This window comes from Fringilla coelebs, assembly GCF_963513975.1.
Source record: "Fringilla coelebs genome assembly, chromosome: 1".
NCBI classification, from domain to species: domain Eukaryota; kingdom Metazoa; phylum Chordata; class Aves; order Passeriformes; family Fringillidae; genus Fringilla; species Fringilla coelebs.
Window position 1 is genome coordinate 33,311,261 of NC_140028.1, and position 22,467 is coordinate 33,333,727.

Here is a 22,467-nt window from a genome sequence, read left to right on the forward strand (position 1 = left end):
AAAGGTTGGTCCCTTCTTACCCCGGCTCTTCTATGATTCTGTGATTGCCAAGTGTTGGGCATCAGGTGCCAGCCACAGTAAAGTCCCACCAGGGACTTGGGGGCTGGGCATGATCAAGCTTGGAACTTTGAGGGGGCACTGCCAAGCAACCTGACAAACATTCCATAAACATTCCACTGCAGTTGATCAGGTAGTGTCTCCTGCTTGTGGCTTTTCTTAAGATTTACAACTCACAGACTGTGCACAGGAGGATGTATTTGTCAGGTGCTTTATATGTAAAGATTTTGGATACAGTCAATGGTTGAATTGGCCACCAGCATCTTTCTTTTGGGATTGCCAGTTGTAGAGAGATCTTCACACCAGAGCATCTTTTATATGTGGGCTGGTTTCTTGTGAACTGAAAGGATCACTTCATGTTGTGACTTCCAGTAGATGTTACCTTGCCCTCTAAATTTGTCTTCTTGGCACCAGAATTGCCTTCATGTTTAATTATCTTTTCTTTCATGCTTGCAAATAATATAATGTCCTGCTAAGAAATGGCAGAAAGTTGGATACAGGCAAAGTAAAGGAGTCCTAGAATTTCTGCTTGTGTGTCTCTGTAACTTAATTCTCTTTGCCCAAATTGATATTGTTTTCTGAAAGGTTTTCAAAGTATATCACCGAGGAGATATTTTTTCTAGTGTGTATACTCATGGAAAATCAGCATGAGACCTTAATTCCCGTTAAGAGAAGACTAAGCAACCTGTTGTCTGAGGATGGCTGTGAACTAAAAATCACTTAATGCTATCGTGCTGAGCAACTTAAGTGCTGTGAAAACCTGCTGTAATTTCTTTTTGTTATCTTCGTATGATCTTCAGAATTCTTTTTTTTTCTCAACTAAATGAGATTCTTTTTGTACTGTGTTCAGCAGGAGGGGAAAATTAACTGAAAACAATTTATGTTTGCAAATCCTCTCTAGAAAAAACTGAACATTTAACCTATTTTTTACATAGTGTTGAAAAACTTGGTGAAGTGTTGATGACTCTTGCTTTGTGCACACTATATTAAAATATTGTGCTAACTACTTGTGTTGTTTTCAGGGGGGGGGGTTGTGCTCACCTGTCTTTACTCTTACATGTCAACTTTGTATCTTAGTACTGCAGAGGCAGTCTTGCAAAAAAAAGGGCTGATGTGGAAAGGACACCTAGACAGCAAAGAAAGGGAGACTGTGGGTGTTCCATTGCACAGAAGTAGATACCAAAATAATTTACTGTTTTTCCATATGAATGGCATTTCACGTAAAGAAATTGTTTACTTTAATTTAGCTGAAAACAACTTTTTCCAAAGCATAGTGTTATTTATACTAATATTTTATTCATGTTCTCTAATTATAATTTAATGTCTTACTATTACAGTCATGCCACAGCTATGTTCTAAGGTGGAGGAAATACCTCTTTCAGAAGACATGACAGAGCAGTGATATGCTGAAACATATAATATACTATGCTTGCTGAATTGCCTTATGATTTTTCAATGGATTAATAAAACCCCCAGCTTTTTACAAATGGCTACCTCAGGGCGTGGGGTTCCATTCAGATCTTACTAAAAAATTAATTTACTGATACCTGCTTTATCTGTGTTTGTTCTTGTGCCAGCCTTGCCTGTGAGCTCAAGTCATCCCCTATCCCAAGCATAACTCATTAAAATTATAGACACTAATCAATAATATTTCCTTGTCTTGGTTTTGCTTTGTTAAATCAAGGTAGTCCATTGTCTGCTTGAATGCCAGGAGCTTTGTTTTCTAAACATATCCACAGCCTGATTTCATAGTTGGTTTTGGGCAGATATGAATTCCTTTGTAGTTTGTTTCAACCAGAATTTACCATAGTACTTTCTAAATCATATCTCAAATGCCAGTATGATTTTTTTTTCTGCTAAAAATTTCTTCATCCTTGGTTTTGCCACACTCTTGGATGATTAACCTATGACTAATTGATACAGCCAGTTTTGAATCTGGCCAAGTGTTTTAAGTTTCACATCTACTAAACTCTATTTTAGAGTAGAAATCCTTGTTATTAATCCTGGGCTCCTGAGTGGTGTTCCTATTCCCTCTTGCTGTGTGTTAATCTTTTTGCATGTATGGAGTGCCTTGAAATTGATACTATAATGGCACCAGATGTGCTCACAGGTTTTCTGTATGTTTGTGTGATTTTTCCCATTTCTTTTAATTAGGAAACAACTACAAATGGAAACAACTGGTAAAGAAACAACTGTCATTCCAGGTAGCATTGTAAGCTACTTCTGTTCTAAATTTCCTTGACTATACCCTAGCCAAAAACTTTTTCTTAAGCAATTAAGATGGAGTGATGGGTATTTTTCATCTATTAAATAGTCTGTGTTGCTCTTGACATTACAAGCCATAGCCACAGATTCTAGGGCTGTACCAGTAAAGAGCTCATAGGTATTCAGACAAAAAAAGTCTCAGTGTTTTTCCAAAAGAAGTCCATGATAAAAGGTTGTGGACAGGAGGGAGTACCTGTAGTGTAGGGCATTTTGAATATATCATTATTTGCAACAGTACTTAAAGAGTTTAATGTTGTGTGCAGTAATTTCATCATAAGGAAGTGAAGCAAAAGGAAGAAGCTTTGCTTTGTTGAGTGCCATCAAGATATGGATGCATTGGACAGCAGGGTTTAGGCACAGTTTTTCTGAAGAATTTATTTCTTGCATGGAAGCAAGATTTTTTAAATGGAAATACATGCACACACTCAACTTTAAATTTCTTACCTTTATTCTGCCAGTACCTTTTCTAAAATGTCTGTATCCTGTGCACATGCTATTCATTTTTACTTTTTGGGATCCTTATTGTTTTCCAGTAAAAAATATGACCTATCTAGCCTTGAAAGAATAGTAATTAAAGAGACTTTATATTCTTACTTGAGTGTTTTACAGTTCACATTAAAAATCAGCTGTGTGTTTTTTCACTTCTACTGTGCATTGATTAAGCCCTGCCTGTCTTGAAACTTCCCCTGAACTTAAAGATGGGTGATACACATCCTCTTTTCTGCCTCTTTGATTATCCTACTTTATCTGAACTTGTTTGTGACATTATTCTAAATTCTTGGCTTTCAACAGCACCTAGAAGATGTGAGACAGATTCTTCAATCCAATCTTCATTTGTCTCAGAGAGAGATTCATGCAAAGGGAACAAAAGGTTTGTATATGGTTAAGTGATAGTTTTTCTGTCTCGATAGTGCTGTCACATGACTCAATAATGCTTTCAAGGGGTTTTGGAAAGGTGGCAAATAAGATAATTAGTATTATTATTACTGTGGTAGTCTGAGAATATAAAGAAAAAAAACACTGGCAGTGGGTGCCATTCTTTTTACTAACCATCAGATCTTATTTGAAAATGCAGTATTTATGGTCACTGATAAGGTGATGATGAGGGTTGTGGCGGAGATTGTGTAACTGAAATTAATTTGTTCTGTAACTGAAGCCAGAATCTCCCTCTGAAAACCTTAGACTATTTAATCTTGAGAGATGAAAGTTATTTTCTTAAAACCAAAGACAATTTAGTTAGAGGGAGAGCCTGCATGGAAGTTTTAATGGATTTTTTGTTTTAAATCACTCAAACACTGATTCTGATGTCTCTTTGGAATCAGTTCATGTTTCTGTATGAAACTATCCTTAAACCAGAAAAATATTAAATTAAAATCTAAGTTGTGACTTTCAGTAGTAATGACAAAGGGGTATCAAACCATTTAAACAGAGCACGGAGAGTGCCTTCCCTTGCTAGATCAGAACACTTTGTTTAGTATCATTGAAAGCAGAAATCATGGAAGGAAGGGGTTTTGAAGTCAAATTTTAAAATAAGTTTAAAATGTTGATGTTTCACGGAGTGGCTACATAATGCTAAGTAAAACTCGATTTGTGTGTGAGAGAGAGTGGACAAAAGGAGTAACTTGATTAAGAAACTTCTTTGCACACTAGTGATACATTTTACTTTCCTAAGAAAAATCAAATATTGCTGTCACAAGGAAAATCACATAATGTACTTTGAAATCAGATAAAATTTTCAATGATCTGAAAACTTTGTAGAATTGAAAGTAAACTTGGAGATAGTATTCACTTAAATTTTGCTATTACTTGGAGTGCATTTTAATTTTTTATTTGTTTGAATGTTTGCAGACAGAGATATGGCGTCCTCAGCAGTGATTCCTTTTCCTCTTCTGACGATAGTGAGGATTTTGAAATAAAGAAGAAGAAGAAAAATTTAAGGAGGTTAATGAAATTAGTGAATAGGGGAGGGAGGAGTGTTCCTGGGAGGACTTTGCATATGCCTAACGATGAAGTGTTGCCATCTTCCACTTGTACCTTTTCAAAATTGTCATACCTGTTGGTATTGACAACTGTAATTGGAGTCTCTAAAACTGGATTTTTAGGATTGGCTTTTAATAAGGAATTTGATTTCCAGGTGGGAATGGGAGGAAATGTAGAGATACACACTTTGATGTATTTTCCTTATGTAAAACTTCACTGCTGCTGTGTTTTGCTGTTGTTTTTTCAAAGCGAAAACCACAATAAGAGAAAATAGGGGAAATAGATTTTATTACTCAACAAATGTTATAGAAATATTAACTTAATAACAGTCTAACAAATGAGTTTTCAGACTGACATATTTCAGATGTGTATTTTCTGGTACACACATTCCAAAGTCCTCAGGAAAACCCAGGAGTTGTGGGCAGCCTTTCTAATGTTAACACCTACTGAAATAAGTGTTCTCCTGGGTGGTAACTTTTTGAAGGTAGAAGCTAAAAGTATTTGAAAGATGTAAGATGTCAGTGTGTTTGGGAAGGGGAGGAATTCTTCCATCATGATAATAGAGGTCAGTTCATGCTCTCCACATATGGAATAATTGTTCTAAGCTTGTATTCCTATATGTGCTGTGTTAACTGGCTTGGATATTCCTTGGTATTGTTAAAATAATTAACTCAGTGTAATGTCTGGAGTGACCATTTTCCTTTTTCTACTCATAACCATTAAATGTAAAACATTGGAATGAGTATTTACCTATTTAGGAAGTTCATGCTGATTTATAAGGTCTTCTGCATTCACTTGTTGTCATTAGAAAATCAAAAATCTTCTATCTGCATTGTAAGTTAGAAAGCACCTTTTTTTCCTCAATTCAAATCAGATCTCCTCTGGTCAGCTTTCAGAAGTGTGCCTCAATAGGAGTTGACAAGGATACCATGAAAACTGGAGGAAGTCTGGCTGGCATGGAACAAATGCAAATAGATGGTTCAGTAAGTATTTTTGATTCATTGTGGCAGTGAGACATTTGCAGTATTTATGAAAGCTTCCATTAATGGGCCATCTATAACTCCCTTGGTTTACAGTTTTCTCTCAAGCAATCCAGCTTCTCCTGGAATCTTATCAAGGCTGCAGCTTTCTTTAACATATAAAATGTGTTCTGTTGACTTCATCTTTAGGTACAGTTTGATGGCGTGGGTGGTCTTTCTGACCACATTTCATCTTTAAAAGAGATGGTCATTTTTCCATTGCTTTATCCCGAAATCTTTGAGAGATTGAAAATTGAACCTCCAAGGTAACAGACACTGTTTAAAACTCTTAAGTTCTAATTTACCTATTTTCAGGAGAATTCAGCTGGGGCATCAATAGGTTTCACACTTTCAAATTCTCAGCAGTTAATTTTTTTCAACCATAGTAAAAAATAATTTTAAAAAAATTGGTAGAATCCAGTATATATATAGGTCCAAAGATTTACTGTGCGGTGAGACCATGCTTTCAAAGTGTCTTGCCTTTCAAAGGCAGAGTTGGGAATTTTTTCTTTAAAGCTCTAAATGGGAGTGGACTTGATTTGTTTGTAAGCAGGAATACTTTCTACTCGAAGTCAAATGTTTGTTTAGTGAAAGTCCACTTGTCTCTGCCACCAACTTTTTTTTTTCAAGTTCCCAAGTATCACTTTTGCAACTGATAGGATATGCAATTAGAAACTTGCGGTGTTTGTTGTACGTGAGCTAAAATAAGAATCTGTCCTCTTTTTACAGAGCTACGTGGCTTCTGTGTTAAATAGAAAGACCAGTGCTTTAATTGTTAGCTTTATATTCTTGGTCAACAAAACTCAGTCATGGCATATTGAACTAGGACCTAAAATTCTTTGCCTTTAGTAACTTTAAAAGAATTTCAAAATAGAAAGAAAATATTTCTGGGCTTTGTTTCTTTATTAATTTCCTTATTGAAATAATTTTTTGAAGCAGCAGTGTATTGGCTTTTCTAGTTGATGTAAATGCAGAAATGCAGAATATCTTTCCAGCTTTAGAATACTTCTTCCTTTATCGCCAACAAAGGGAAGCCAATGCCAGTAATTCAAAGCTTTTTAAAGGAGAATCAAATGTTTTACTATAAAATCTTGACTTATGTGGAAACAAGAATGAATATGGAGTGCATCGTTGAAAAATGAACTGATGATTCCTAAGTTAGGCGAGTCTCAGATTTTCCATTGGAAGTTTGTTCTTGTTTGGCTACAGCCACCCCTGCTGAATTGTCAGAAGTTTTGAAAGTGTCCTTTTGGGATGCTGCAAGCTTTTGTCAATGTTTGGTATTATTTCCTCATTATCCTCTTTACTGATTTTGTTTGCTGCCTTGGAGAACTGTGCAGGAAAGTTTTTGACTTTTCTCATATTTCAGCTGTTACTGCTATCTTTTCCATGGGGTGTTTTTTTAGAAGAGCAGAGTTGGGTGTTTTAAGGATGGGGTTTGTAATAGGTGCTTTTCCATGATGTTTTTTCTTATGTGACTTTTTAAAAAAAATTTTTTTAATTGCAGAGGCTGTCTATTCTATGGTCCACCGGGGACAGGAAAGACACTGCTTGCTCGTGCACTTGCTAATGAATGCAGTCAAGGTGACATGAGAGTGACCTTTTTTATGAGAAAAGGTGCTGAGTGCCTGAGTAAATGGATAGGAGAATCTGAACGACAGCTTCGTGTATTATTTGAGCAGGTAAGGTTGAAAGGTGGCAAGTGTTCTGAGTTGGAATTAAATTTCTATGGTCTATGTGTTTTGTCAGCTCCTTTCACTGAAATGAGATTGCCACTGTTTCCTTTTTCAGTGAAGTTTCAGGGGTTTGAAATCTTGAGATGTATTGGGAAAGGTTAGTAAAGGAAATAATAAAAGCACCACCCTAACCACACCCCTCTCCCCAAAACAACAAACTCAAGAACCTCCCAAAAAGTCACAAAAAATGTTTCAAGAAGTAAGAGGTGGAGGCTTAAGAGCAGAGGGAAAGAGATGCAGGCTGAAAGCATGGTCATTTAAACAGATAAAAGAGGGTTGCTTGCAGAACCTGTAACTTAACTAAGTCCTGTTTCTGTTCTTGTGGTTGCACGTAGATGTAAAAATTACTGATGTGGTTTGTTTCTTGTCACCCAGTCTCCTTGAGCTGATATAGGCTGCTGTCTTTGGTTACTCAGGCCATTTTACTCTGTTAGTTCTGTTAACAGAGTCTGAAAAATTTAGTTAGTGCCTTTCCAACCATGATGTTTTTCATGCATTTTCTCTTTCAAATAGGGCTGTTTTCCTGATGTCAATATTCCTGTGTTTTCATTGTAGGCCTATGAGATGCGACCTTCAATTATTTTCTTTGACGAGATTGATGCTCTGGCTCCTGTACGGTCCAATAAACAAGACCAAATTCATAGGTAGGATATGTTTTTTATCTACATAGAAGCTGCTTGATCTTTGTGAAAAAAGATGGCGACTTATTTAACTTCAAGTGACATATTCATTTTTCCTGAAAATTAGTAATTCTGTGCAAATGAATCTCAGAGATTTTTAAACAGTAATTGAAAACAGTTTGCTGAGCTTGATATCAGCTTGATATCTGTGTTACCTTACCTGTGTTTTATTATGACTTAAAATGAATATTTTGCTAAACAGCATCTCATCAATAAAAACTTGTCCTTTTTGAGTGCTCCTTGGACAAGGTTATGTGTAACTGAACAAAATTTACTAAGCTGGTGAACAAAAATTGTATTTTTCTGTTAGCTCTATTGTGGGGACACTTCTGGCACTTATGGATGGCTTAGCCAGCAGAGGAGAGGTTGTGGTGATAGGAGCCACCAACAGGCTGGATTCCATAGATCCTGCTTTGCGAAGGCCTGGGCGCTTTGAACGAGAATTCCGCTTCAACTTGCCAAACAAAGAGGTCAGAACTTCCTCTCAACCTTGTGCTTCAGTGGCAAATCCCTGTGATAAGGCAGCATTGTGCAGCAGGGCAAGTTTCCATCTGTAGTGTACAGTTTGGACAAAAGCTATAGGGAGACAAAAAGGGGTTTTGGAGAAATTACATTGTAGTATACAGGGCAGACCTGGCTCTGAATATATATGATTCCGGTGATTTCAACAAGTAGTTAATCCTCTACTTAGTTTTGGTTTCTCTGTGACTGGTGAAGAAAATGGGATGCTAATAGTAACTGAAATGTTTAAGAAAAAATGGGTACATTAATTAGTTATAAACTACCCCTCTAGCATCTTGAAAGTAAAAGAAAGGGTGAGAGAATGCCTCCTTGGTAACAAAAACTTTAATCAAGGCTGATGCTAAAGCAAATTAAGTATGTTGGGATCTTACTGGAAGTTATTGACTGGGACTTGGACAAAGATGTGAGGGATGCTGCACAGGTGCAGGGCTTGGGAAGCTTCTAGTTCAATGGCAATAGTAAAGCAATATAAAAATGGGTAATCAGAAACCAAAAAATATTAAAAGGGGGCAGATAGCGTGCAAAACTGGAGACCTCTTTTTGTGTTTTCTCACTGGCTATCTCTGATATTTCCTATCACTTCTTAAAAAAGGATAAAAAGGCTTATTGGATTGAAAGCTAGTAAAATACTTTGCTCCAGTTTTCATCTACTCTCAGGAACAAGAGATGAGGGGCCATTAAAAAGATCCAATACATGATTTTCTACTGTGATAGAGTTCTAGGAATCTGCCATAATTAATCTGTGTTCTAAAAGTTTCATGAAATTTTACTTAATTTGAGAGAATTTTCTTTGATGAAAATACCACAGATAAGTATTTTACAATGATTTTTTTCTTCAGAATCATTGGGTCTCACACTTGAGAAAACTCACTTTTATGGACAATAAAAATGCCTTTTACTTTACTGCAGCCCTCCTCAAGAGTTCAATGTAACAAGTTCAGAATTAGTAAATTTCCTGCTTGAAGAAGCAGACAGTGTATTAATAATTGACTTTTAAAATACTAAAAGGTTTAGCAGATAAGAAAAGTATTTGTATTGGTATAAGAGATTTTATGGGTTTGTGTTGTGGGTTTTGTGGGTCATTGTTTTTTTAAGAGAAAGCTTAGGGCAAACTGAAATGCAACTGCTTCCAGGCAAGAAAAGAAATTTTCAAAATTCACACACGAGACTGGAAGCCGAAGCCATCAGACAACTTACTTGAAGAGCTGGCTGAAGAATGTGTTGGTGAGTTTGAAAACTGTGGGTTACTACATGTGACTTGAGTCCAAGGGAACCTGAGCTTGTGGCAGGCAATACTCAAGCTCCTGTGGCAGAGAGAGGCAATAAGGAGGCACTTGGCATGGGAGCAAATTTAGACACTGCTTTCAATTTTCTTTTTGTCTCTCAGAACATTGAAGGGGTTTGCGACATCTTTCCCAGGAACAAAGTTTTGAGCAGCAGGCTGCTGCCTGAGTGCAAGATATTAGGCTGTGAGCCATAGAACAGAACTTGTCTGCGATGCAGTAACTCTTTAAATTGTCTCTTAGCCTGGTAATTTTTGGCTGCATACAAAGTCTTTCAGTGTAGCCCTTTAGAAGTACTGGCCTTGAATTCTGTTTTGTCTGAGATTGGCATAACACTTGATTCCTGTTCTGTTTAATAGGATACTGTGGTGCTGATATTAAAGCTTTATGTGCCGAAACTGGTCTCTGCGCTTTGCGGCATCGCTATCCTCAGCTATATGAAAGCAGACAGAGACTGCAGATAAACATGGATTCAATTCAAATAAAAGCAAATGATTTTTCTATGGCCATGCAGAAGACTGTTCCAGCTTCACGGAGGGTTGTGCCTTCCCCTGGGCAAGCACTATCAGCTATTTCAAAGCCACTGTTAGAAGACACACTGGAAAGGATTTTACAAACCTTGCAGAGAGTATTTCCCCACGCTGAGCTTGCACTAAAGAAGGACCAACAGCGAGGTAGAACATCTGCATCCACTTGTTTAAAAATCTGCCAGAGCAAAAGCTTGTGATCTGTGCAATCAACATACACAAATGTATTTAGCTGTTCTAGCAGCACGATTTTATAATTTGTGTGTGCACAACGCTGGGTGGGAGCTGTGAGTGACATGCAGAAGCAGTCAAGAACTATGCATTCTCTGCTGGAGGACCCTGTTTCTGACAGGTGCTAACATCACATTTATTGCTTGCAGAGAGGAATCTAAGCTTTAAATTATTAGCACCTCTTTTCAAATAAATGCTTAAAGCAGGAGAAATGTTTTTCAGATGTCTGGGAGCTACATAAGTTGTTCTGAACCATCTTTATTCCAAGGAGAAAAACTCACAAGTTTTTGTCAACAGAGAGATAATACCCGATGCAAATCATGGGACATAGGACAGCTTTGTAGAGACTTGTGCATTTTCCTTTGATTTGTGGTAGAATGAACTCTTCAGGAAATAGCATTTGAATGATGAAACACAAGAGAAGTGTTTTCCAGCACCGATTTTGAAGGTGTATTAATGCAAGACAGAGATGGACTATGCAAAAAAGTTAACAACCCTCTCTTCTCTTTAAATTCTATTTTAGGAAATTATGTGATTGATAGTGATGAGGAATCACCATCAATCTCTGAAGAGAAGCTGGCTCATAAAACGTGTGATCACAAGAAGGCAGAATTCCACACTTTCAGCAGGTACGTTTGTCCCTGTTGTGGCTCTGTTTTTTAGACAGCTGAGTGTGTAAACTGCTTTGGTGTTAGGGATGCTCGATGAAGGAGTTGAGTGTGTGTGTGGGGTGATCAATATTTGCCAGACGTTAGTGTGAAGGTTCAGCTGTTACTCCTGTTCTGAGTACACTGCCCTGACCCGTCAAACTGTACTGTTGTGGGGGTATTTGGCTGGATAGTCGCACTCTGGGATTTAAGAGCTGTTACTTAACCCAGCCAAAAGAGAAGCAGATGTGCTGGGGGCTGGCAGGATTTCTAGCAGAGGCAGAGTACCAGTTTGTGAGAAAGTAGGCTTTGATAGTTTTCCTGTTCACGGACCAGCTTATTATTTTGTGTAACAGGGAGAGTATATATAAAACAAAGTACGTAGGAAAAAACTTTAATGTCTGTTTTCCTAGTCATCACTCATTTTTAAACTTGTTTTCTACTTATTGCTGTAGAAATCCTCGTGACCAACCAACATCTTACAGGCCACGCTTCTTACTAATTGAAGAGCCAGGATCTGGGCAAGCTTCTGATTTGGCAGCTGCAGTAATACATTCCCTAGAAAAGTTTCCAATTTATACATTAGATACACCAACTTTGTTTGCTAGCGCATTACCAGATGAAACATGTGTACAGGTAGCTTTTTTTCTCATTAGTCTCATAGGATTAGTGTACAAACTAGTGAAGTAAGCAAAAGTCATTGTCAATATAAGTGACCTGATTTAAATGCACTGTTTTGTTTACTTTTGTCTGAAAATCCACTTTTCTGATGGAATACCATGTAAGGATTTTATACATAGCCGTGTTATTCATTTGAAATGTAACAGGGAGAATATTACTAGAAGCTCAGGAAGATGGGAATTGCTGCTAATAAACCCCTCTCTGTGGCAATAAATCCTGCTGGTCTCATGTGGGATTTAGAAAGTTGTTTTTGTTGCTTCCTAAGAGTCTGTGCTACCAGTAGATGGCTCTGCATTGACCTGATAGCATGTCAATGCACATTCTGTAGCCTCTTTTTAAATTGTGTTTGTAAGGCAGCCAACGTTTGGAGGCAAAGAATTTTTTGGGGTTTTTAGGGTTTTTTTTAACATATTCAGCCTTTAATGCTGCAGTAAATGCAGCAAAAGTGTTAAAAATTATGAAATACTTGGATTTGTATGGTGTTGAGTTTTCATTAACTAGGAAAAGGAAATATAAGCAGTTTAGTGTTGTTTTGCTTTTTACTTTTGAGCAGTAAATCCACTTTGTTTTTTGGCATCACTGTATTAAAATATTTTGATCTCTAGTAACAGCATTTGAGAACTATACAAGTTAAGACAGACACATTACGTGACTGGATACTCATTTGTCACATAGGAGGAGCAAGTCTTTTTCAGATTGTTAGTCTGAAATGGTGCATGGAGAAGTTTGTTGTGTGAAAGGACTGTTCCACTTCCCTCATGCAGTACATGCATGTTTTCTTCTGTGATTGAGGTGCCATCTGTAGGCAGTGGCTTGTGTTTTTCCAAAGCCCACCTTTGGTAATGAGAAGCAGTGAGTGATTTAGCTCTTCTGATAGTCTAAGGACTGGTCACCTCTTATAAAATGTGCTTGAGGCTATGAATTATAGCCAGGCATCTTGTGCTGTGTTAGCCCTCATCTTTTCACACAGGCCTTTGTTTGTTCAGACTGTGCTTCAATCTGAATTGGGTGTGTGTCCCTTCTGAACTGAAAATGCTTTAGCTGCAGTTGTGCAATGATTTCTCCAGGCAAATACACCTTGCCAAAGTGTTAGCTTTGGGGTTTTTTCAGGTACACCACTACATTGGCTGAGTTCTTAGGCTCTTTAAAGTTATTTTGTACCTAAGTAGTTTTGAAATCAGACTGAGATTCTGGTCTGTTTCTGTCTGCACAGAAATGTCTATGTTTGAGTCAAAGTGAAAATTTTACCTGATTATTAAGGAGTCATTTATCAATTTGTCTTCACATCTGTGTTTATACCTCTTATTTCATAAGGTAGTTTGACTGATTGGTAGTTATTTAGTAGTTAGTTATCTAGTAGTCTCTTCTACATGATGTAGTTTTTTTATCCAAGCTTTCATTTTGCCAGTTGATGCGAGAGGCTCAGAGATCAGCACCGAGTATCGTATATGTCCCACAAATCCCTTCATGGTGGGACACTATTGGAACTACGCTGAGATCTGTTTTTACAACCCTGCTGCAGAACATCCCAAGGTTTACTCCAGTTTTATTCCTTGCAACATCTGATGTACAACTGAGAGATCTCCCAGAAGAGGTATTTCAGTCGATACTTTTCTTCCTTTGTTACTCAATTTCTTGTTAATTTATAACTCCCTGAAGCATTAGAGTTATGTGCTATTCTTAAGCAAATTCATAGTTGTTACTCAAGTATCCAAACCCAGTCCCTTAAATCTTGCTTAGACAAAATAATGCTGAAAGCATTTGCCTGGTGTTTTCTGAGTAAAAATTGACTTTGATCCAGCTTTTTCTCCCTTCTCACATACTCAAGATTTTTAGACAGATGTATGGACTTGCTTCTAGCAATGGTTTCGGAGGCTTCAAGGTGGTTCAGTCTGTCCTTAGGGAAGAGTGTGGTGCTTGAAAAGTAGCTAGGAAAGAAAGACTGTTTTTCTGAAAACGTTTTTACTGAAAAGTCAGATGTATTTTTGCTGAAAAAATACAGAGGTCACACTGTTATTGATGGAATGTAATTTAAAATCTAAGTTAGTTTAAAAAAAATTATTTCCTTCATCTGGGTGAAAACTCAAGACATTAGAAAGCTAAGTTTCAGTTTCTGTTTAAGCAACTTGGAAATAAATTTTTAGGTGTATTTTTTAACAAAATTCTTTAAGAAGACATGCTAAGTGTTGTAGACATGTGAGACTGCCCGTTAAAGGAAGGTGTTCAAAATGTGAAAGTGTTGCTCAGATTACTTTGTTTCAGTAACAGAAGTTTTCATACTGTTAATAAGTGCCTTCTAAAATAAGGATTAAAATCTCTTCAATAATTTGTGGTAGTAAAAATAGAAAAATGGAATACAACTTGAAAGTATTCAAATTGAGACACTTCACTTAAAGTAGTTAAAAATAAAATCAGAGAAAGCCCAAACACCTTACAAAAGAGCCAGCGCTTGTCCTCTGAGCCTTGCCATTTTCCCTCTGTAGCTGCCATAAAGATTCAAGCCAAAGGACAGCAAGGCACATAAATGGAAAATAAGCAGCCTTGGGGATGGTGAATCCCCAGTCACTCCTTTCTCAGTTGTTTATCATTCAGTTTCTTCATGGAGCTTAAAATCTAGAATGTGATCCTTAGAGAAGGCACTTTAAATTGCCATGCTGTAAAAACCTAGTCTTTTAACACCACAAAGATAACTGTTAATTTATAGTCTTATCCAGATAAGTATTCAGTTTAGTTCAGAGAGGTACTCATTTTTTGGAACAGAATATAAGAAGTTTGCATGGCCTCGTATAACTGAAGTATATTTTCTCTTCATGCCTTAGGTAAAAGCATTGTTTAATAATGAATACGAAGAAGTTTTCAGAATCCCACGTCCGACCTGTGCTGAGAGAAGACGTTTTTTTGAGGACTTAGTTATGAAGCAAGCTGCTCAACCTCCTGCATTAAAAAACAACACAAGTGAGGAGGATGTTCTACATACAAAACTTTGCTACGTACAAAACTAGGCTAACAGTAAATACAGTATTTGCTTGGGTGATAATTTTCTATCAATCATTTTTCATGTGCTTGTATATGAGTACCAGCAATTAACTTCAACTTTCTGATTCAATTAAGCTTGCCAGCCTTTGGAAGTGCTGCCTGTAGCCCCACCACCTAAGCCTCGAAAGCTGACAGAGGAAGAAATAAGACAGTTGGAAGAGCAGGAAGAGGATACGTTGCGTGAACTCAGGATTTACTTAAGAGATGTGGCTCAAAGACTTGTCATCGACAAACGTTTCAAAGCATTCACAAAGCCCATTGTCTCAGAGGAGGTTAGTATTGACTTATAATACCATTATAAATGTGTGTATTCATAATTTCTCTGTGTTTATATTTCTTGGTGTTCTTGTGCTCTTTCTAGGAAGGTTTATATTTCATGCTAGGACCATACTATTCTGATTTTCTAAGAAGAAAGGAAGTGAATTTTGTTTTTAGTTGACTCCTTGAGACTCTCAAATGTTTATTATTTGAGTATTCACTGAAAGCCCTATGTTCTTTCTAAAGGGTCTTTAAAACTTTAGAATATTTCAGTTATAAGGGATCTACAAGGATGATCTAGTCCAAGTGCCAGTTACACCAAATGCCAACACAATTTGCCCATGGAAAGGTTTGGATACATAGGTATGTTACAGTGCTAAAAAGCAGAGAGATCACTGTATATTTACAAAAAGTACCTGACAGGCTGTTTTAATAAAGTCTAAAGCTCTTTGATTAAATAGTTTCTGTGAGAACAGGAGTAGAAGCAGCAGTTTGTCAAATAAATTTGCAGATACTATTCCAGTTTCATCTGAGGCTTTTCTCAGTATATAATCAACCGTAAGGGCTGCAGGTTTTTTCTTGCTCCCATACACTTCCCATTGAATTTATTGAATAAGTCTATGCCAGGGGCATGTACTTCAAAGTCAGTTGTAGTTTTAAGATAGCTGCACATTTCAGCAAAGTCTCATTCCCCTAAGCATCTACTCACTTTCTTTCCTTGTAGTTTCCAAGATGTGAATAACCTATAAACATATAGATGTCCCCATCTAAACTAGTTGTTAGGCCCCTTTTAAGCTCTGGGTCCAGTTATCTCATTCTAGAGTAGATGCTTAGGACAGGCGCTTCAAAGGTACAAATCCTGCAGTTTTTTTCTTGCTGCCAGCAACAAAGAGAATCCAAGGTGACATTACTGAGAGAGGTTTCTCTGCTGTGATTTTCTGAAAGAAAGTGAAATGCATCCTGCCAGTTCCCCTCTCTGCTCCACACATGCTTCTGACCCCCCTGCTTCTTTTTCCCCCCTCTCCTGGTCTGTCTCTTCAAAGACACCTGAAACACCTTTTCCGTTTTCAAGAAGCTGGTTATTTTCTGTATCTTTGAGGGTGTTGGAAATATTTGGGGCTTTTATGAAGTCCTTTATTTGACTTTATGAAAGTCATTAATTTTTGTAGCTTAAATCTCTGAGCATGCATATTTAATTTGTAGGCAACCAATTACAAGGACACCATTAAACAGCCCATGGACCTCTTGACGGTTCTCTCCAAGATTGACATGCACCAGTACTTAACCGCAAGAGATTTTCTAAAGGACATTGATCTAATCTGTAGCAATGCTTTAGAATACAAACCAAATAAAGGGCCTGCAGGTATGGGTATATTTTTTATCCCTAATTTGAAAAAAATTTCAGATATATAAACTGATGGATTTTGTCTGTGGAAGTTTAGTAATCCCACAGTGGATACGGTATCAGATAATTTTAAAGAACCCCATTAGACAATATTAAACTACCCCAGAGAGCATTTCTTGCCAGGTTGTAAATGCTTTAGTATTAGATATATTGTTTGGGTATGCAATTGTGATAGATATGCTAATTGGTAATTAGTACTTTTTCTTAAATAATAACTTTTCTGGTTTTATGCTGAAAATACAGACTGAGATAACCTTTCAGAAGCTGCATATGAAAAAATAAAAAGTCATTCTAATTAACCAAAATAAAGAGTTTCATTGACTGGTAGAAAATGCTCAGTTCTGGCTCTAAAATTTCAGATCATCTCCTGAGGCACAAAGCTTGTACTTTGAGTGATACTGCATATTCCATAGTGAGGAATGAAATGGATGAAGGTTTCGAGCAACGCTGCCAAAAAATTAAAGACTCTCGTAAGGAAAGAGGTACGTATTTTGATGCTCAGGATTTTAAGACTTCTCCTGCTTTGTAACCAGCCATACAAGACCCAATTCTTTGCTCTGCGGGTGTAAGAAACCCAAAGTGTCATGAGAAATGGAAGATGGCCCCAGTGCCTGTGAACATTCCTGCTCTAATGGCAAGTTGCATTTTATTTAGAATTTCTTGGAGAAGGTGCTAAAGTCGCTGCTACCTTCTCTGTTCCTGTGGCCTAAAAGCAGGTTCCTGTGATGCTTGGTTCTTCATGCCAGAGGCATTGAATTTTTAATTACACTGCTTCAAATTGTAGGGTAGATCCTGAGTTCATTCATTCAGTATAGTTATGAAATTGAATGCCCTGGCTGCATGACTTTGTAAGAGCCTGGCCTTGATGGCCCAACTGACATTTAATGGCACTTACATCTTGAAGTTCAAAACATTGTCTGTGTCTGTTTCGAATATTCAGCTAGTTTGCAGTTACACAAAAAAGTGTTTTTCCCTTCTCTGCCTATAATGTATCTAATAGAGAACTGATCTCATTAACTTGCAACCTTTTTTCTCTAGACACATGTAGGGAGATGGTACTGAAGCTCCTGTGGTTATTTTCCTTGCAAGATGTTGCTGCTGCGTTTTGAAGAACTGCTTTGGGGATGTTTTGGATTACTTTTTTTTTTTGCATCTCTTTGCAGATAAGTCAAAAAGAAAATGCAAAATGAAGGAAGATTCTTCAAGTATCTCAGTAAAGAGGGAGAATGTTCAGTTTGTATCCTCCCAGGACAGTCCTATGGAAGAACATGAAAATGTACTTCAAGGACAACAGAAAAATGGGACAGAAAATGAAAGTGAGAGAGTGACCCTTGTGGCTAAATCCCTTGCTGAAGAAAAGAGTGTCATGTTTCCTGAATGTTCAGACCTAAGAGAGGAGAGTGAAATGCTGGACTGCCAAATAGCCAGAACTGTTGAAGATGCAGGTTCAAGTGGTAAGTGAAAGGTCAAACAGGTAATTTATCTCCTTTTTGTTCTTGACGAGGGTTATACTATTTATTAGGTTTTAGCCTTCTTGAATTTCATTCTGTTACTTCTTTTGTGTCTCTCTTGAATCAACACAAAGTATTCCTTGTATAATGACGGTTACATTGTAGTTACATTGGCCACAGCCATGGTTTTTTATGATGGCAGGGTTTTTTTTGATTCTACAGTTTGTTTTCCAAATGGTACCAACTTGTACAAATATCTTCACAGTAATGAGCAGCCTAAGTGTAAACTGTACTGCTGTACTTAAAACAGTGTGGGCCCAGAGACCCCTGTGGAATAGAAGAATTATGTCCTAATGTTTGACATGTAAGATGTGTAGATGTGTTTCCTAACCTAAAATACTACTCTTTTAGACCATGTTTGGTTTTTTTAACTTCAGGTTTACTGTGCAGTGCTGTAGTGCCAGCATGAATATTTTTTTCTTAGTTTTACCCTGCCTTTTTTCTCTAGTGCTTTTTTTTTCATTTCTGAGTCCCTAGTTTTTAGGGAACAGCACTAGAAGGATATAAGTCAAGCATTTCTCTGTAAATAAAAATAATAACAATTCTGTCTCTGTTATTGCAGAGAGCTAGTCTTTTCCAGGTACAGGATACTTCACTGATACTGTATTCCAGATAGAGAGAAATCTTGATTTCAAAAATTTGTGTAATTCCAGATTCACAACTGCATCATACAACTTGGGTGGGACATTCTCAGGTGGATGAGCAATTGCAAGTATGTGGTGGGGAAGCAAAGAAAACTCACACACAGGGAGTGTCTGTGGATTATTCTGAACTCAGAGTAAGTCTAATTTCAATTTTGTTGATACTGAAGTAGGATGTTTTCTGGCTACCTCTATGGTTGTCAATTAAGTCACTTGCTAACCAATGCCAATTCAAATAATTACTGAGAGGGATATACAGCTTGTGAAATAATTCAGCCTGTAATGACTGTTGTTTCCAGAGCTGGTGTTGATGGCTGGTTTTGCTTTTGGTGAACTGTATTTTAGGAGACTGTTCTCTTCTTAATTCTCAATGTAAAAGCATTTGTTAAATTTTAAGTTAGCTCACTGTCAACCTGCTGCTGCTGTTGGTTAGCAGTTTTTATGATGGACTACGGAGATGGGTACTTTGGTTTGCTGTTTGCATGCTTTCATTAATTAGGACCTGCAAAAGGACCTTGATTTTTAGCAGTGATGACTTTAAACCTGAAATTAGAAGGTTGATCAAAAGATCATCCTGGATAAAATACTAATATCTGCTTTTCTCAAATGCTTTCAAAATTCAGTGCTAGAATTTTGCATCCATACAGTTACATGGTTTTTCTAGTTCTCTGTTGAAGTTGTTGTATACCCTAAAGTATAGTCAGGGAAAGGATCAAACATGGGCCTAACTGCAGAGGGAAAAAGAGGTTCTTTTGCATGAACTGGAGAGGGTAGAAGAATGACCTGTCCTTCAGGGGATATATCCACAAGAAAAATTGAGGACATTACTAGGTTGAATTTCTGGAGGTTAGTCAAAGCAGAGGAAGCTGCTGTTTACCTGCTGTGATGAGATAAAGGAAGTATTACTTGGTTGTTTCCCTTGTGTGGGGAGAAAGTCTCCTTCAGTAAAAGGGCTCACCAGCATAATTTCTATCACATATTTAAGTGTTGATCTGAACTGTAGAGGTTAAATTAACTTTCCAAGATGGCTTCCTAAGGAAGCAAATTTCAGATGGTTGTGTTGTTCATGCCTGCTTGTATATTTAAAAAAGCTACATAGTTTTTTCTAGAATCAGGATGCTAATGGCATGTAATCTGAAATTATTGCCTACTGACTGGAGAAGTGGTAGGGTAGAGCCCTCACTGGTGTTTCTGCTCATATGTGTTTCAGCTGTGAGGAGAGAGCTACAGTCATGAAACACATCTTTTAGAAGATTTGTTTCCTTAACATGGGTGTTACTGGAACTCACTGCTTGTAGCAGAGAGCCACTCCAAAATGGATCTGCTTGGTTTTGTATGGGGTTTTTGTTTAGTTGATTTTGTTTATTTTCTTGGGGGTTTGTTTTGGATGTATGTTCACTTATTTGCTAGATATTAGGTGAAGAATTCAAATCTTCCAGTAGCTGATCTAAGGGAGGCTGAGTCTGATGGCAAGCAGTTGTGAGGCTGTAATATTTTTATTTGGTGTGGCTGCTCTCTTCAGATACATCTGTACAGCCTCCAACAACACACAGCTACGGAACAGCCCCAGCAGTGCTGCTGCAAGCTTGTTAGTGTTGCTTTCCCCAGATTACCACATTCACGTCTTTGGTAACACAAGGAACTGTGTGAGAGATTAGTAATTTCCTACAGACTTCTCTGCTAGTTCATCCACTCTTGAGTTGAACAGTAGGAGCTGGCTGTTGTTAGTCACAGTACAGATTCAGCTAATGGGTAGAGATGAGCACCTAAGGATGCTTCTGTTTCCATCTGGTACAGCTCTGTCTGGAAGATCTGTGGGCTTGTTTCTGAAGACACATTTTCTAGGGCCCTGTATTACCTTTCTAATGAAATGCAACCATGACTTCCCTGAGGCAGCTACTCTGTGACAAAGTGGATCGTGTCATTCCCTGCTGCTCTAGAAGCAGTTGAATCTCACTTATGATCACTGATGTCATATAGTGATGAGTAAGAAAATCCTGTCTGAAACGCAAGCTATGTCTCTGACATGTGGAATATTCATTTGCTTCCTCCAATTAAATCTTTTGAGATACTTAATCAGTTTTATGAAGTGCCACTTCTATTTAACAGTATTAGAAAGTAGGATGTATCTTGTGCTATTCTGAATTGCAGTTTCCATTTTTTTTTTGCTTCAGCAAGTGCTGGATTTGGTCATTGTGGCAACTGAGAATGTCAGTATATCTCGCATGGAAAGACTATATGCTCTTCTTAGCCAGTGCATTTACCGACATCGGGAGGACGATGACAAAACTGAGTTAGTAAAGGTAAATCTTTTGTCTTGCAGCCCTTTGTGCTACATGCTATTATACATGTGTGTGCATGCTGTGTATGTGGGTGCACTGTGAACATCATGCTTATTTGGCATTACTCTGTACAGCTCAGTTGCCTGTCTCTCAAGGCTTTCATTTCAGTCTGGAAGACATTTATCCATATTGCAAAACCTTTGTTGTAAGTAGCATAATTTTTGGCAGTTTCAGCAGGAAAAGGCTTGAAGGCAATGGATCCACCCACTCAGGGCTCTCAAACCAGTTAACCTCAGTCTGTCAACAGTCTTCTCCAGAAGCCTTTCAGGGGTGGGAGGTTGTGAAAGGAGGGTACATTTCTCAGTGTGTCACTTCCTCTTTCCCCCCTTGCAGGCAGGCACTTGTGGTAATGCTTATATAGTAGTCATTCGATTCTTGAAAAGAAATTAAGTATAAAGCATAACAAGAACTTGAGACTTTTTCCTAGTCTCGCCAGATTTTATTTTTAACTAGCATGGCCCAAGCATCTTTAATTTGACAAATGGGGAGTTTTCTGCCTATGATAGTTTGCTAATGAGTGAAATTCTCTAATCTTTGCCTCTAAGAGAGGATTTCTGAGTTGTCAGAACTGGACAGAAATCTTCCACAGTCACCCATGGTCCCAATTGGGCATTCCCAGTATTCAGGTCTATAAGATAGGTTGGATATTCAATCTTCAGCTTCAAGGCCCTTGAATTCATTTGTCTTTCAAGACCCTTGTGCCTGAGAATAGATAAAATTTCAGTCTGCCTTAAAAAATTGAGCAAGCCTGTTCTCTTTGGCCCTAGTCATCTCAACCTCATCTTCCACAGCTGATAAAGAGTTAGAGCAGACTCTGCTCTGATTGTCATGAAAAATGCACCCACCTTTCTCTCATCTAGCATAATGATGTGGTTTGGTGTGAATAGGGACCTGTTTATGTGCTCTCAGTACTTTTGATCTTTTGTGACTGGACTTGATTTTTTGGTTTGTTTTCTACTTCTACCTTAACCAAAAAAAATCTCCTCTTCAGAGTACCTGCCTGAGTTGATCAGGAGCAACCTTAGCTGTACATAAAGAGAGAGACTTTAAGAAGTACTTAATCAGAATGCAGAAAAGAACAGTTCCAGCTTTTAGGAGCAGCTCTTTGTGAACTGCTTCTTTTCTCATTGTTGAAACTATCATTGATAAAGATCCATAGTCCCATTATACAGATTCTTCCAGTCTCTCTAGCCTGCTCTGTATTTTGGATGCCTAAGGATTTGTTTGAAGCTAACAGGTCTAGAAAGATGTTAGCACATGTATTGGCTAAACATGTATTGGCTAAACATTACTAACAATTGTAAGTATTAACAGACTCTTGATTCTTTTGATGAAGAAGCAAACAAGGTTCTCTTGCTTGCATCCACACTGTGAGTCCTAATTTGTCTTTTTTTTCTTGCTAGGCAATGAAGAAAGAAATTGCAATGTTAAGTTATCTGTGACACTTGACTTCAGTATATTCTAATCTTGATGTACTTCTCCCAAATGGAAAAATTATGTTTAATGTCTCAGTAATTGCAGCAACTAAGAACAGAAGAATAGAAGAAAGAAACATCTTTTACCATATGAAGGAAGCCAGACATAACCTCCACTATGACCATGGATCATCTCCTTGCACACTGGGTGAAAGAGCCCCTTTCAAGACA

General features: G+C 37.6%; 1 protein-coding gene across 1 annotated transcript; it reads left to right on the forward strand.

The window, feature by feature from the left end:
- Window positions 1–5,231: 5,231 nt before the first annotated feature.
- Window positions 5,232–22,263, forward strand: LOC311152096 (ATPase family AAA domain-containing protein 2-like; the record flags this gene model as incomplete). The annotated part of the gene is made up of 18 exons (XM_084202914.1): window positions 5,232–5,285; window positions 5,472–5,587; window positions 6,829–7,003; window positions 7,613–7,701; window positions 8,048–8,207; window positions 9,393–9,483; window positions 9,902–10,216; window positions 10,824–10,929; window positions 11,403–11,583; window positions 13,037–13,222; window positions 14,448–14,583; window positions 14,740–14,936; window positions 16,126–16,285; window positions 16,687–16,809; window positions 17,491–17,781; window positions 18,492–18,616; window positions 20,654–20,782; window positions 22,225–22,263. 18 exons carry the CDS (start codon window positions 5,232–5,234, stop codon window positions 22,261–22,263), a joined length of 2,673 nt encoding a protein of 890 aa, XP_084059040.1.
- Window positions 22,264–22,467: the final 204 nt, after the last annotated feature.